This window comes from Candoia aspera, chromosome 8 (assembly GCF_035149785.1).
Source record: "Candoia aspera isolate rCanAsp1 chromosome 8, rCanAsp1.hap2, whole genome shotgun sequence".
Lineage (NCBI taxonomy): Eukaryota > Metazoa > Chordata > Lepidosauria > Squamata > Boidae > Candoia > Candoia aspera.
In genome coordinates this window covers 66,409,101-66,424,691 of record NC_086160.1, presented here as the reverse complement: position 1 = coordinate 66,424,691, position 15,591 = coordinate 66,409,101, and the positions used below count along the sequence as shown (strand labels likewise).

Genomic DNA, 15,591 nt, shown 5'->3' with positions numbered 1-15,591 from the left:
GATCAAATAAATAGAATACTTAGGCTCTGTCTCAGAATAGCGTTATTGGAAATGCTCAGAAATTCTACTAGGGCTGTGTTTACACCCCATGCTCATCCATAGTTAACGGCGGTTAATCCAGCTTTTGGGGTTTCTACCATAAGGGCGGCGGGAAGAGGGCAGCTTCTGGTCTAGCACAGAGCTGGCATATCTGAGCTGTAAAAATTCGGATGCCCCCTAGATGGGAATAAGGTTTCTTCCATTTTCTTGCTCCCCTCTTGTAGTCATCCGGATTCTGCAGCTCAGTGGTCCGGGTTCAGTTCGGCGGGATGCAAAAGCCAGGGCAGGAACCCCGCAGCAAGGGCGCGCGGTTGCAGAGCAGGTTCGCCGCCGCGCACCCCTCCCGGCCTCCCGGACTGATCCGGTTCCTCGCTGCGTTCGCTCCAGCCGGGCTGAGCGCACAATGCCGCCGTGAGCGAACAATGGGAAAGGTGGCGCTGGCGGCGCGCCCGCGATGCGCTCTTCGAGGGCGCGCTGAAGGCACCCTTTCCTCGCGGCGGCGGAAGATGCGGCAGGAGCGAGGGCGACAGACCGAGCCTCCGTGGGCACCCAGGCGCCTCCCCATCCCCGGGCCGCAGGAGCCGCCACCCTCAGTCCCTGGCCTGCAGGCAGCGCCGCGGCGCCCGAGCGCTCCCGAAGGAGAAGGAGTTAAGTGGGCGGAGCTACGGGAGGCCAGGAAAAGGCAGGCTGCTCGGAAGAGGCGCTGCTACTGAGTCCGCGCTCCCGGTGGGCTTTCCCTGTCCAGGCCGGCTGGCAGGCGAGTGAGCGACCGGGGACTCCCGCGCTGGTCGGCTAGGGGCGTCCTGCAGGCCCCGTCCCCAGCATGGAGGCGTTGTTGGACGCCTTCTTGAAGCTCCTGAGCCTCTGGTTCGCCCTGGCGTTCCTGCTCATTGTGCTGCCGTCCGTCTTCGGGGTGTCCCTGGGCATCTCGGAGCTCTACCTCCGGGTCCTCGTGAAGATCCTAGAGGTGAGTCGGGGCTCCCGGATGGCTGTGCGGAGAGGCCCGCGCGGCGCAAGGCGAGGGTCCTTCTCCCCCGCCCCTCGTTTTCCCAGTAAGCCGGGCGACGACGCCCATTGGCAGGGGATGATGGGCGGGTATCGTCAGGGGCATTGGGGGAAAGGCTGGCCAAAGGTGCGCTTTGCTGGCGCTTGGCAGGCTGGCCATGCGTAAAACCGCTGACCTTTCCTGCATGATTCAGCGGTCTCTTACGCGGCGCAGGGAGGCGCGAGCGGCTCCCCCACCCCCCGGCGAGATGCTTTGCCTTTGAGGTGGGTCCTCGGCTGGGTTGGGGTCGGGAGAACGGGCCTTCCGTAGGGGAGCGGGACTGCGGGAGCGAGGTGACTTTTGACTTGCAACCAACCCTGCCCCGGTGAAACACAAGCTCTTTGCGTTGCTCCCAGAAGACTTTACGGGACTATTAAAAATCCACCCGTCAGGATGAAATCCGCTCCCGAGCGATAGTCTTTATTAGGCCAAAGCTTTCCTGGGGAAGCGATTTGGCCAAGCGGAAGAATGGGCGCATTTTGGGGTGTAAAGCTGGGAGGGAGCAGGTGCTTTTAAAATGAAACGCCTGGCAGAAATCGTGGGTTGTGCCAGGTTATGGCTGGCTTGCACATCACAAAAACATTTCCTCTGGGCTAGCCGGCACCCTTTTCATGCATTTTAAGGAACTACGTCATTGGGTTCTTATTTATGACCTGCTGAAGTATTTGCTACTCTGCTTTCTGGGGTTGCTTGAGCTATACGTGGTGAAGGGTTGTTGTTGTTTTCCTCCTTGGAAAGTTCAGTAGCAATCCACTGCTTTAAGAAGAATCCCTGCTGGGAAATGCACGGTGACTTGCGGCACTGCACGTGTGCAAACAAGCACACTACAGTACTATCTCACAGCTGAAGGAGTTGTTTGTTTTTGGTTATGTCAAGTGATGTGTGAATGACCACTCTGGTTTTTCCCTTGGTGACGTTGGCATCCTGTAAATATTGGCAACCTGTCCATTGATTCAGTGGCACAGCCCCTCTTGGAATTGAAAATAATTTCTGTTTAAAGGAAACAATTACCAGTATCCAATGGGAAGGACCTTCACTATAGTACAGTGTTTCTCAACCTTAGCCATTTTGTGTGGACTTCAGCTCCCAGAATTCCACAGCCAGCCATCTTAAAGTTGCCAAGGTTGAGAAACACTGCTGTAGTATATGGTACTCTATCTATCTATCTATCTATCTATCTATCTATCTATCTATCTATCTATCTATCTATCTATCTATCTAATTTTTATAGCTGCCTATCTGACTGATGTGACTCTGGGCGGCACACAATAAAACAAAACAGATCTTAAATAACCATTAAAAACAATTAACATAAAATATAAATAAGATCATGGGAGAATGCACCAAAATCTCACATACAATACAACCGTCTCCTGGGCTGCCTATTACAATGGGGTCCCCAAGCCTGCTGAAAAAACATGTTTTAAGAGATTTCTGGAAGATCAATAGAGTCTGGGCTAATCTCACCTGGGGGCTGGTGGGGCGTGAATGATGTTCCTAAGGGCAGGTACTATAGCAGAAAAGGCCTGCCTCCTGGGTCCCATCAGATGGAACTCTATAGCAGACGGGACCTGTAACATGCCACTCCTGCCAGAGCTGATGGGACGGGTAGATGTAAGCGGAGAGAGATGGTCCCTCAAATAACCTGGCCCCATGCCATGTGGGACTTTGCAGGTGAAAATCAGTACCTTGAATTGAACCTGGAAGAAAATTGGCAACTAATGCAGCTTGCAGAGCAGAGATGTAATGTGTGCCCTTCTAGGAGCACACATAACTGCCACCGCATTTTGCATCAGTTGAAGCTTCTGGATACTCTTCAAGGGTAGCCCCATGTAGAGCGTATTGCAGTAGTCCATTCAGGATGTGGCCAGGGTATGAGTAACTGAGTTTAATGCAGAAAAACATGTATCATTTGCAACAGGGCTATTAGTAGTTAAAACAGTTCATCAAAATGCAATAAAAAATCCACAGTAATGACATAAAAATGTTTGTAAAAGCACCAATACAATGTAGAAAAAACTTTCATGCATCATATCAGGGTTGTCTTAGTCACTATACAACTTAGTCTTTCACAGTTTCTGAAAGGCCAATTTTGTGGAGGCTAACCTGGTAACTGGGCACATCTACCAAAAAACAGCAACAGTACATTTCTGCCATTTCTCCCCCCCACTTCCTCCATGGTGGAGGGTTTCTGCTGGGACATGCAAGTTGGACCAGTTGTTTTCACGACTTGATGATATCTCAGCGTCAAGCCAGGTCTTTTGTTGAGTATCCATATACTTTATAATAACTGGGTTGAGTACACTTCTGAATTTATCTGAAATGAAGTTCGGATTTCTTCTCACAATCAGGAAGTCTTTGGTGATGGTGTCAATTAACTACTTTTGATTCAAGAGAGACCCATGCCATCTGCATTGATGGGTACACTCCCTATCATTGGGTGTTTTATGTCTGGATGGCCAGTTGTAAACTTCCATTGGACATGCAATTTTTTCTTGGTTGCTTTTCTTGAGTATTTTTGCAGTGCTTGAAGGTAGGACTTCTGTTTCCAAATCCAGGTAGGATAAGGAGCTCACCTTGTTAACAGTAAAAAAAATCAGGAGTTTGGTAGTACCATTTTTGACTAATAAATGGTGTGCCTTTGGGATCTTTTGTGAGGTTCAGGTACTGTATAAGCATGGAAGGAAAGGGAATCGGATGCAGCCAAAATATTTTGACCTTCGTTTCTTTCTTCCAGATTTTGTCTTAGAGAATATATTACCTTTGTCTGATGAAGACTTTCATGCAGATACTTGAGGTTGCTGTTATGTGTAACATATTCTGGGACTGATGCAAGAACCTATTTCTTCTGGGAATAATGATAGTCCTTTTCCTGCAGTCTTCCAGATGAGGAAACTGCCTGATTAAACTTGGAAAAATAACACACTTTTGCTTTTCTATTAAATCTGATAGATCTTCTATTGTCTTTGATTCACAGCCTTCTCTTTGAAATTCAGGGGTATCTTCTGGCTGCATTGTCACTTCCTTTGTAAAACGCACAATCTCATCCAAAGAAAGAAAATCTTTTGGGAAACTATTGTTTCATTGTTTAATTTTCAGCTGTCCTGGTCTGATGAGAGGGAACAGGACAGCTTTTGTAAGCCACCCGGAGTCACCATGAGCAAGTTGGGCGGCCATATAAATCTCTTTAATAAATAATTCCTGTAAATAATTCCCATTTTATTTATTTTATAAAATAAACAATCTAGTAAATAAAGTAAAATAATTCCCAGGGTGACCTAATTCTCTTAGCACTTCTCTTTAGTAGAATATCTGGAGAAAATAGAAAGGTTTTTGAATTTCCTTCACAGGACATGCCTTTCTGAACCCTGTTCACATTTTATGAAAATAGGCTACTTTTCCTACAGCAGTGTTTTCTCCAGGACCCCTTCCCACTTTTGAAGACTATGGAGGACCCCCAAAGAGCTTTTGTTGGTGGGCTATACTGATCGATATCGTCCGTATTAAAAATTAAAATTGGCGCAGTTGTAGCATATTTATTTATTTTATTTTAAAAGATTTATATTACAGTGGTGTAGTATGGGCAGATGTGAAACTCCCATAACCGCACCCCCTCACATCCTCCCCAAGAAGGGGAAGCTACCAAGATGGCCATCGGACTGTGTGGCTGGCCAGGTGGCAGCCACAGACACGTGTCGGTTTTCCCTCAGTACCACTGTTCCCGCTGCTGCCATCCACCTGGACATTGGAGTTCTCTGGTCAGCTAGTCCCAGCCACCTCACTGGAGACAGCCAGCCCGGCTAACTGCTGTCCCATTCCCATAGTGGGCCATGAAATGGAATTGTTCCTCAAATTGTTTGATGGGATTTTAATATCTATTATTTTTCAACATAGGCTGGCCTTTGTGGACTCCTGAGATGGCCTCCCCAGACCACACTTTAAGAAACACTGTCCTACAGGTTCCTTTTCATCCCCATTTGCTAGAGTGTGTCACAAACTTTTTTTTTATACAAATATAATTTTTATTAAAAGTTTCTAAAAAGGTAAAAACTAATGCAAACTTATATAAAGTAAAGAAGAAAAGAGAAAAAGAAAGAAGGCAAGGAAAGAGAAAGCAAGAAGTGCAAGAAAGGAAAAAAGTGAAAGGAAAATAGAAAGGAAAGAAAAAAAGATACAAGGCAGTGGCTTCCGATATTCTTCACAGCAGTTATAAGTACTATTATATTTTGACCTCTCTCTCTAAAGTTACATCATAATCCCCTTCTTTCTGTAATCTATCCTATCTAATTGTCAGAACCATAAAGCACAAGTTCATTTTTTTCATTTTTACGCGAAAAGTCCATAAGAGGTTTCCAGTCACCAATAAATGTAGATAATGTCTTTTCTCTAGTCAAAGAAGTTAGTGTGTCACAAATTGAATTTCTAGTGAAATGGGTCCAGGAATCCTGTATGCCAGTGTTTCTCAACCTTGGCAACTTTAAGATGTCTGGACTTGAACTCCCAGAATGCTGGCTGGGGAATTCTGGGAGTTGAAGTCCAGACATCTTAAAGTTGCTAAGGTTGAGAAACACTGCTGTACACTATTACTTTAGGCTCTCCTTTTGTAGTACTAGAAAATTGTCCTTCCCATCCTCCAGCAGCTGAAGAATGCTTTTGATGCAAACTTTCCAATCAGCCTTTCCACCTTCCTGTGTTGACACCTAAAATTTTGCATCTTTCATAGTATTCAAACAGAGGGCATGCGTACAATTTGGTGAAGCTTTATGTATGTGGGTAGTAGCAACTTCTTTGTCTTTTTTTAAATACTTTTTATTGAAGAGTTTAACAATACTGAAAGATAATACAAACTGAAATCAGAAAGAGAAAAGAAAAAAAATATAAATTGTAAAAAGAAAATAAATAGAAAAAAGAATATTTAAAGAAGTGACTCCCAATCTCCATTGCAACAAGTGCAGGCAGATTCAGTATTTCCCCATCCCCTATAAGATTATATACATAATTCACTTCTTCTTATACCCCCCCCCCCGATCCATTCACAAATCCAAAAATTGTAGTTTTTGTCCAAGTATTGGCAAATAGTCCATAAAGGGTTTCCAGAATTTTGTAGAAGTATTTCTTATTTTAAGAAATAAACAAACGAGTCAACTTTATGTTCCTTTTTGCTTCCAACGATCTTAATCTTCAAATTGCTGTCATCATATTGAAAGATTGTCATAGGTTTGAATCTCCATTCAGAGTTGCTTTCTCCCATATCAAAGATTTCTTCAAGGCTTTTGAAACCTTTTGTAAATCCAATGATAAGTCCTTGCTCAATTCATTTTTTCTCTCTTGGCTTATCATTTGTATTTCCACTTTGGCTGGCATCTCTGTAGTATAATCCACAATTTCTTTATTTTCTAGTGTTTCTACATCAGCTGGAATTTGTTTCACCTCTTCTCAATTTGTTCATCCACATTGTTTTCTTTCCCATCTTCCGTTTTTTCTTTAGAATCTTCTTCAAAAAATGCATTAGAGGTACAGTAATTATTGCTGTCTGTATAACTATAAATTTCTCTCTCAATCCTTCAAGAATCATTTGAAATGTCTCAACGGTCGGACCTTTTTCTGTCATTTTATAAATTTCACTGCTCCTCTTTTGGTTCCAAATAAAAGACAGTTTTTTTGGTAGTAGCATTTTCTCTGTCTGTGACTATCCCAATGGATTCACTGCTCATCTTTGGCTCATCTTACACATAAACTGAAGTCTTAAGCGCACTTTTTGTATACTTAACATGTGCTAGTGTGGCCACAGGGATTACCGAGCTGTCCTTTAAGAAAGTGGAGTGGAAAATGGTCTCCAAGCTAAATGTTTGTGCTTTGAGACAAAAGGGTGTTTGGCATGGAAATCTGCACGTCCTAAAATACGCTAATAATCTCTGCAAGGGACAGGAGCATCTTCACCTGAAAACTCTTCCAGTGGATGGTGAAACTTATAAACCCCTTATCAATTGTTATGACTGATTCTGTTCCTCATTTACTTTTTATTTGTTGCATATCCTTAGGCAGCATTACTTTTGCGTGTCTGGATAAAAAGATGATGGTACGTACACTGCGTGCACAATTATTAGGCAAGTTGTATTTTTGAGGATGAATTTAATTATCTCGGTCAATCCAAAATGTTAATAAACCTCAAACCTGAATATTTAAGAAAGTAAAAGTGAGGTTTTGGTTTTCTTAGGAGCATATCTATGTGTGTACAATTATTGGGCAACTATTAGTGTGCAGAATTATTATGCACCTAAATGAAAAACGAAAATTCCCCCATCTCACTCGTTTATTTTCATCTGTTAAAAGTGAGAATAATAAACAAATAACTCAAAATTTACAAATAAACATTTCTGACATTTCAAACAAAAAGTCAGTGACCAATATAGCCACCCTTCTTTGCAATAACAGTCATAAGCCTTCCAGTCATGGAGTCTGTCAGTTTCTTGATCTGTTGACGATCAACTTTTTGTGCAGCAGCAACCACAGCCTCCCAGACACTGTTCAGAGAGGTGCACTGTTTTCCTTCACCGTAAATCTCCCGTTTGAGAAGGGCCCGCAAGTTCTCAACAGGGTTTAGGTCAGGTGAGGAAGGGGGCCATGTCATTATTCTTTCATCTTTACTGGCTAGCCACGCAGTGGAGTACTTGGATGCATGCAATGGAGCATTGTCCTGCATAAACATCATGGTCTTCTTGAAAGATGCAGACTTTTTCCTGTACCACTGCTTGAAGAAAGTGTCTTCTAAAAACTGGCAGTAGGTTTGGGAGTTGATTTTGAGTCCATCTTCAACCCAAAAAGGTCCAACTAGCTTATCTTTAATAATACCAGCCCATACCAGTACCCCACCTCCACCTTGCTGGTGTCTGAGTCGAAGTGGAGCTCTGTGCCCGTTACTGATCCAGCCACGGGCCCATCCATCTGGTCCGTCAAGAGTCACTCATCTCATCAGTCCGTAAAACCTTTGAAAAATCTGTCTTCAGATATTTCTTGACCCAGTCTTGCATTGCAACTTAGTGTCTTGTTCAGTGGTGGTGGAGTTTCAGCCTTCCTTACCTTGGCCATGTCTCTGAGCACTGAACACCTTGTACTTCTGGGCACTCCAGGTAGGTTGCAGTTCTGGAATATGACAGCACTGGAGGATAATGGGTTCCTGGTAGCTTCACGTTTGATTCTTCTCAAATCTTTGGCAGTTAATTTGCGTCTTTTTTTCTCAACACGTTTCTTGCGACCCTGTTGACTATTTGCAACAAAAGGTTTGATGGTTCTGTGCTCACGCCCCAATATCTTAGCAATTTCAAGAGTGCTGCATCCCTCAGAAAGACTTTTTACAACTTTTGACTTTTCAGAGTCAGTTAAATCTCTTTTTTGGCTCATTTTGCCTGAGAAAAAGAAGCTGCCTAATAATTATGCACACCTTGATATAGGGTGTTGATCTCCTTAGGCCACACCCTCCCTCATTACAGAAATACACATCACCTGATATGCTTATATCAGGTTTATACAGCTTGGAGGTGGAAAATATGCATAAAAATGATGATATGGTCAAAATACTCACTTGCCTAATAATTGTGCACACAGTGTAGTTTGCACTAGTATATGTTGGACAGGCTAAGTTATTTTTGTTCAACAGCTTCCAAGAAATGGGTAGCAAAGTACTTGCCTGAGACCTTTTGGGATTTAAAAAAAAAATTTACATGAGGAAATACGTAAATATTTACATGAGGAATGCAGGGCTCATCTTTCCTCCTATCTGAGAAAGTGGACAATGGCTTTGTCTACACTTCCATCGTGTAATCTAGAAGTCTATTTGTGAGGCAGCTTTTGTTCTGGTTTAATAAAGTCTTTGAAATATATCCATAATAATAAGGTTTTGGCATCGGGATCCTTACTTTGCAACAAATGCCCTTCAGTCTTTTTTTAAAAATGATTTTTGTTTTCATTGTTATAATCATTGTTATATATTTTTTGTTTTTATTGTAAACTGCCCAGAGTCCCTCCTTTGGGGAGGCGATGGGCAGTGATAAAATTTGATAAATAAATAAAATTAATTAAATAAAGAGATAGTTTCCCACATTTTTGCTGGGCTATTGGGCGGGCTGTTATTTTTCCAACCCCTGCTTTTTTCAGGATTTCGAAAGTTTCCCATAACGAAAATTGCTTCTCCAACTTGCTAATGTACACTGTACTTGTAGGTCTATAAAACTTGTTTTCCTGCTTAGGCATAAAATTGATTTTCATAATGTAAACACAGCTCACCTGGGTTGTTCCCTGTTTGGTATAAAATAAGAGAACACCCCATCATAGCAAACACTGCAATTATTCTAGTGAGTGGAAGGATGAACTGCAGTCATTTCCTATTTCGAAAAGCTTCCAGTAGTAGAATTCAGTAGCAATTACACTGCCAATCATTTTTGGAAAGAAAAAGCATAGTGTAATATGTGCAGAGTGAGAGGCATGCACCCATTTTTTTTTAAAAAAAAATCAGATTTAAATAAAGCAGCAACAACAACAACAACAATGATGTGTCCTCTTAAGGGAGTAAGAGAGCAAAGCACCAGTACTAAAAATTGAGCTTGGATGTTTTAGAGAAATACAATTGCATGATAACCATTTTGAGAAGGAAAAGTGAGCTAATATTACAGCAAAAAACCCAGAATCAAATGCTGAAATTAGAGAAATGTACCTTTGGCTGTCAGCATGACAGCTAAAGATAAACCTCATTCGTTTCAATTTTTATTAATTATGGTGCATTAAATAATACTCTTAGGTTAAATTCTGAATGAATTGATGAATTGAATTGGGGTGATGATGAGGAATTGGGTATAATAAACAGCTGCAAGTCGAGATCTCCACTTCGTTCTTCCATGAAAATAATAATTAAGGCGTGAATTAAATAACTCCCTTCTGTGCAGAACTCCTTACATACTCTGCTCATGTATATGCTTGGTATAATGTGATCTTTTAGTGTTGGTAATCTGCCTTATGACTCGATTCTTTGTAAGATAGGTAGCTTACAAAATGTCCTGTATATTTGCCAGCCGTAAAAAGTGATGTTATACCAACATTCACCAGCCTTGGGAATCATTTCCTTTTTAGGAAAGGTGACCTACTAAATATCTTAAGTAAAATCAACTTGAAGATATTCTTAAGATAAATTTGATTGATGTGTATAGGATTTTATCTTTTGGTGGTTTTGTTGTTCCATGTTTTGTGGTATTTACTTCAAAGTGATATATATCTTTGGCCACATTCTTAGCGGCTTTTATTTCTATCTCCTTTCAGTTAATGTGTATTAGTAAAGGTAAAGGTAAAGGTTTCCCTTGACGTAAAGTCCAGTCGTGTCCGACTCTAGGGGGCGGTGCTCATCTCCGTTTCAAAGCCTTGGAGCCGGCGTTGTCCATGGTATTAAATGGTATTAAATGGTATTATTAAATGGTATTAAATGGTGTAAATGTTGAAAGTATTGCTGAGGATTTTTAAAAATTGTTTGAAATCTGCTCAATATTCAGGGTCACAAACAGGATATTAAACAAAGCAAAAAGTAGACATGTTGCTTGTATTTAGTTCTCTAGTGTCAGATTTCTGGGGTGGAATTCACATATTGTGGTAAACTAGGTTATTGAATAAGTCAAAGTTGATTTAAAGTATAGAGAGCTGTGTGAATTAAAGGTAGCCTGCAACCAAATACAGGTAGTCCTCATTTAGCAGCCACAATTGGGCCTGGTAACTTGGTTGTTAAGCAAAGCGGTTGCTAAGTGAAACCACGACTGTTTATGATCTTACTTCAGCTTTCCTTTGCTTTGCAGACCTGCTAAGGTCGTAAAGGTGAGGATTGGTCGCAAAGTTACTTTTTCATCACCGTCGTAACTGCAAACGATTGCTAAACGAGCCAGTTGCTAAACAAGGACTACCTGTATAGACTTTATGGCTTGGGAATTAGTCACCTTTCCCTCCTTTCTGCCTCTTTTCATTTGACTTATCGTGTACCTGTTAAGAAATGGAGGTAGCATGCACATTATTTTGTAGTCTTATATGGGCCTAAGAAAGGTGCTGTTTTCACATGGACTTTAACTGGATTCTTTAATTAATTGTACAGTTCTGGCTTTTTGTGTAATATATGTTCCTGTGCCTTCTTTTTTCATTGAGCTGCTGTTTTAGTTTTATATTTACAAAAATGAGGTTTTAGTTTTATTCCATTTCTGATTTATTTTGGGAGCTGTTCTGGAAGGCTGTTGGCTTGAATGATAATCTAGCACAGTGTTTTTCAGTCTTGGCAACTTTAAGAGGTGTGGACTTTATTTCCCAGAATTCTCCAGCCGGGTTGAGAAACACTGGTCTAGCAGGCCACCTGGAATAAGACGGCCTAGTTTGTAGTTTCCACACCTCACTTCTGCAAATTCTGTGACTGGGTTCATATGTTGCTTTAAGCCATAAAAGGAGTTGCTTGGTTTTAGCCTTGTGTGTGGTGTGAACCAACCATAACACGTACCTTTCTCCACCTGATGCTACCCAGGTGTGTTGGGTTTCTACTTTCAGAGTTACTTTGCTGTCTCTACTTTGGTTTGTAGTCTTCAGTACATTACATAAGTCATGTTAGTTATAATGTGGGTATTTGGTTTGGACTTAGTGTAGTCAAAAAACTATGCTTAAAGCTGTGATATGCAAACCCAGCCATAATGTTTTCTGCACTATTGCAGGGCATGAACAGCTACCAGGTAGCCTTGCTTAACCAAGACATGTTTGAGCTTGAGTGCATGATATCTGAGTTAAGTAAATCTGGATTGCTCTCACTGCACTGATATTCCATAAAGCCTTGAAGGCCTGATTGGTTTCCCAAGCCTTGGGGTAGGACAGATGGGGCCCCTTGGTGTGTTTGTTTGTTTTTCCATCTGTATATTGTGCCCAGATTCCATCTTGTTTTTGGTTTGTTTTGTTTTTTTGTGTTATTTATGAACCCCTCAGAGTCAGTTGGAATCCGATGGTATCTAAATTGAATTAAATAAATAGGTGTCTGAACCCAGTATGGACCCTCAGCACCCAGGATCAGGCCAAGCAAGGAGTTTGAAGAAGACAGTCTCATCCTCTCAACCCACCAGAGAGGGTAGCCTCTTCCCTGCCAATCGCCAAGAGGCTGTTAACAAGAGCGAGTAGTTTTATTTTATTTTTATAAAGAAAGAGCTGCAAATGAGAATCCGTGGAGGGGTTATCATTCAACAAATGGATTCTGATTCAGTCCCCGACCTCTGAAGTCTTCTTTAATTCGATAGCAAATGATATGATTAATTCAGCAGCTGAGACATTGACAACTAGTCGGTGCAAATATTGTTGAGCAGGTAGGCTTGGGCTAAAACAAATAAGAGACCTAACCTGATACAACTCAGAAGAAGAATAGAGGAAGTAGTATTAATTCCTCAGTGCCTCTCCTGCCATGTTTAATAACCTGGTTCAGTATTGCTTAGCCATAGTTCACTGGATAAGCTGTTGTGGGCTGCATCCTCATTAACAGTAAGTAGCTCTTGGTACAGAGTGATGGCTCTGGGCATCAGTGTGCTCAACACCACCACTCTGGGGGCTGGGCAGGTTACACGCCTCATTTCATTTCTTTGAAGAGTCATCTGATTTTGAGAAACTAAATGGGAGGTGAGCATGCCTGAAGGAGAACCTTGTTTCTTAGGAAGTCTTTGGTCTCTCATAGATCCTAGCAGCATTTTTTTTAAAAATGGTGATTGTGTCATGAGTAAGGATGGCGAGCAGGGGGCTCCCTTCCAGACTGTTAAGCGCATGCGTAGCACTGAGGAATTGGTGAGCCATTCCAAGAGGCACAGATTGGGACCGCCTTAACCTGCGGGGTTTATATGGCTGGGTTTTTCCCACGCTTGTTCAGTTTGTTAGGATTACTGTTATGTACTAGCAATAAACATTAGAGAACAGTTCCTTGTCTCAGAGTGTTTCCTGGGAGTCAGGACAGATTGTCAGCAACTCAGTGCTTTGTTTGGAAGCCTGTTGACCAGTGGTACATGCAGCAAACAGCAGTGATGCCAAAATGCAAGATGTGCAATGACGTAGTGTCTTTGTGTATTGTGTCCCAATGTCTGTTGCAAGTGCATAAGTCGCAGAATTAATGTGATGATTTAGTCATTTGTGTTTGGTCATTTGCCATTCCCTTGCTCCCCTCCCATCTTGCTCCCCTGCCCAGAAAAAAGACAAAAGGTACACGTGGTGGCAGAGAACATCTGAGAGGGGTAGATGTGGTGATGGGAAGCAACCTTACCATTGTAGCTTCTGGTGATTGAATGTGGTGTATCTGCTTCATCTACCGTGGCAGCTATTTTGTGAGAATTATCCATGACAGAGGATCTCTGCTAGTACAAAAAAGATTGGGTGGCCCTGGGCTGAGCCATAACCATGGATTATCAGCTGCAGCAACTGGTTTCATGTGTCTCAAACAAACCCTCACCAAGAAATAAAGAATTCAAATGAGAAGTGGAGGTTCTTAAAATGGCTATTATTTAAAAGGTAAAAATTATCACAAGGTGGTACTGTATTATAAATTTAGTTTCTTGGCATCTACACATAGTGTAGACACTTGAAAATCTATCTGTGGTCCATAGACACCTGAAAATCATAAGACACCTGAAAACCATAGAGACTTGAAAATCTATCTGTGGTCTATTACAGTGTTTCTCAACCTCGGCAACTTTAAGATGTGTGGACTTCAACTCCCAGAATTCCCCAGCCAGCATGGGCAACTCCACACATCTTAAAGTTTCAGAGGCTGAGAAACAAGGGTCTAGCTCATTAGTACAGTATAGCAAAACAGTATCTTATTATGCAAGGGATAGGGTTTAGTTTGTACTAGTTATCGAGAACACGAGTGGCCTCAAGGGTAATCTTGCACAAACCAAGCTACGTATAGTACAGAGTTCCCCAAACTTTTGGGGGCAGTAGGTACATATAGTATTTTGGGAAGATGTTATAAGTACTCTCATAAAATGACTGCCGTGGTGGGGTGGTACAGGTCAGTTGCAAAACACCCATGTACCTGGGGGGCATACTTCTACACAAAACACTGACCTGTAGCTCCCATCTTTACCTTCAAAGAATGTTTTTGAGGTGTGCCTGTGTCACGTTCACCGTTTCAATGTTCTGTTAACATCGTAACGTTTCACATGTCAAACCTTTAATCCGTGTATTACGTGCTTGAACGTTTCCTGGTATTTTCCATTATTGCTGTGTTCTTTATTTTGCTACTTTGGAATGTATGTTTGGGTTTGCAACTCTGTTCAAGGTTACTTTCCCAGGCACATGTAACGGTTGCTAGCACCTGGGAGGGGGTGGTTGCTAACGAGCGCTCGGGGCGGGACTGGGTTGGAAGCAAGGCTTTTAAGTTTGTATTTGGCGTGCTTTTGCTCATTCTCAGCTTTCTCTGTATTTGCATACTATGCCTTTAATAAATCAGTTATCTTTAAGCCCTGGCTTGTGAGACTGCGTATTTGGGATTAGGCAACCATTACAGCCTGGGACCCAGACTCATTCTTGGAAATAACGATTATGCTTTGCTTACTTCTCCTTTTTTCAAAGTTAAGAATCTAAAATGAAATCTGATGGGGAATGAAACTTGGCAGGCAAAAAAGGGAAGGGTCTTTGGGCTGGCTGGTGCAGGGTCAAGGACCTAAGCAATAAAGTCTTCTGAATTTAGAATTTGGAACATCTTTCTAGAGGGGTCTCAGGCCGTCCCATCTGTTGTTCTTCTGTCTCCAAGCTCTGCTTGTAGTTATTTTTCTAAGGGCATCTTGCCAGTCATTGTCAGAAACCTGTTCAAGGTTGACCATCTGTGAATAGCATCTGGTTGGGCCTGTTATTCATAGGTATGCATGGAAGGAAGCTCTGTTAAACTCAGAGTTTAGGAGCTTATGAGAGGTTAGGTGGCATCAGTGACTAAATACCTTTCATTGTGCCTTTTTCACAGCCAGAAGACATAATTCCTGGCAGTGCTGTCATGCTACCTACTGTATGAGTTTGTGTAGATGGTACTAAGGACACCAGAGTACCTATGGACACCTTCCTGGGCAATCATGGAGTTACTTGCCTTGCCTGATATTTTCCATTAAAATGTTTTTATTAAAAAGTAGGAAGATGGCATGCTGCAAAACAGACAATATGCCTCTAGCATCCAGGAATGCTTCTAGACCCCATCAGCTTTCTGAGTAGCTGCAGCCTGTGGCTGATAGGATTCAGGTAAAACAGCTTAAATTTCCCCACAGGCAAAAAGTTTGGGATTCCCTGGTATGAAATGGGATCACTTTTGTCTAGCCATGCTCTGGTTGCATTCCTAAGCGTTACCTGTTTGGTTGCGGCATTTTTGCATATTCAAAGAAGCAGCATAGATGTTTGTGTGTCTCCAAGACAGGAACCACTCTTTGTTTTTAGAAATGAGTGATTTGGATGGATAGGTGTTTCTGTTTTCGTGCTATGCATCC

General features: G+C 42.1%; 1 protein-coding gene across 1 annotated transcript in view; it reads left to right on the top strand.

The window, feature by feature from the left end:
* The first annotated feature begins 822 nt into the window (after nucleotides 1–822).
* The window catches only part of GPAT3 (glycerol-3-phosphate acyltransferase 3), a 41,985-nt gene continuing 27,216 nt past the window's right edge, over nucleotides 823–15,591 (top strand). The window contains exon 1 of the mRNA XM_063310687.1: nucleotides 823–1,006. Coding sequence (XP_063166757.1) covers nucleotides 863–1,006 — 144 coding nt within the window. The 5' untranslated portion in view covers nucleotides 823–862. The remainder of the gene's footprint in view (nucleotides 1,007–15,591) is intronic.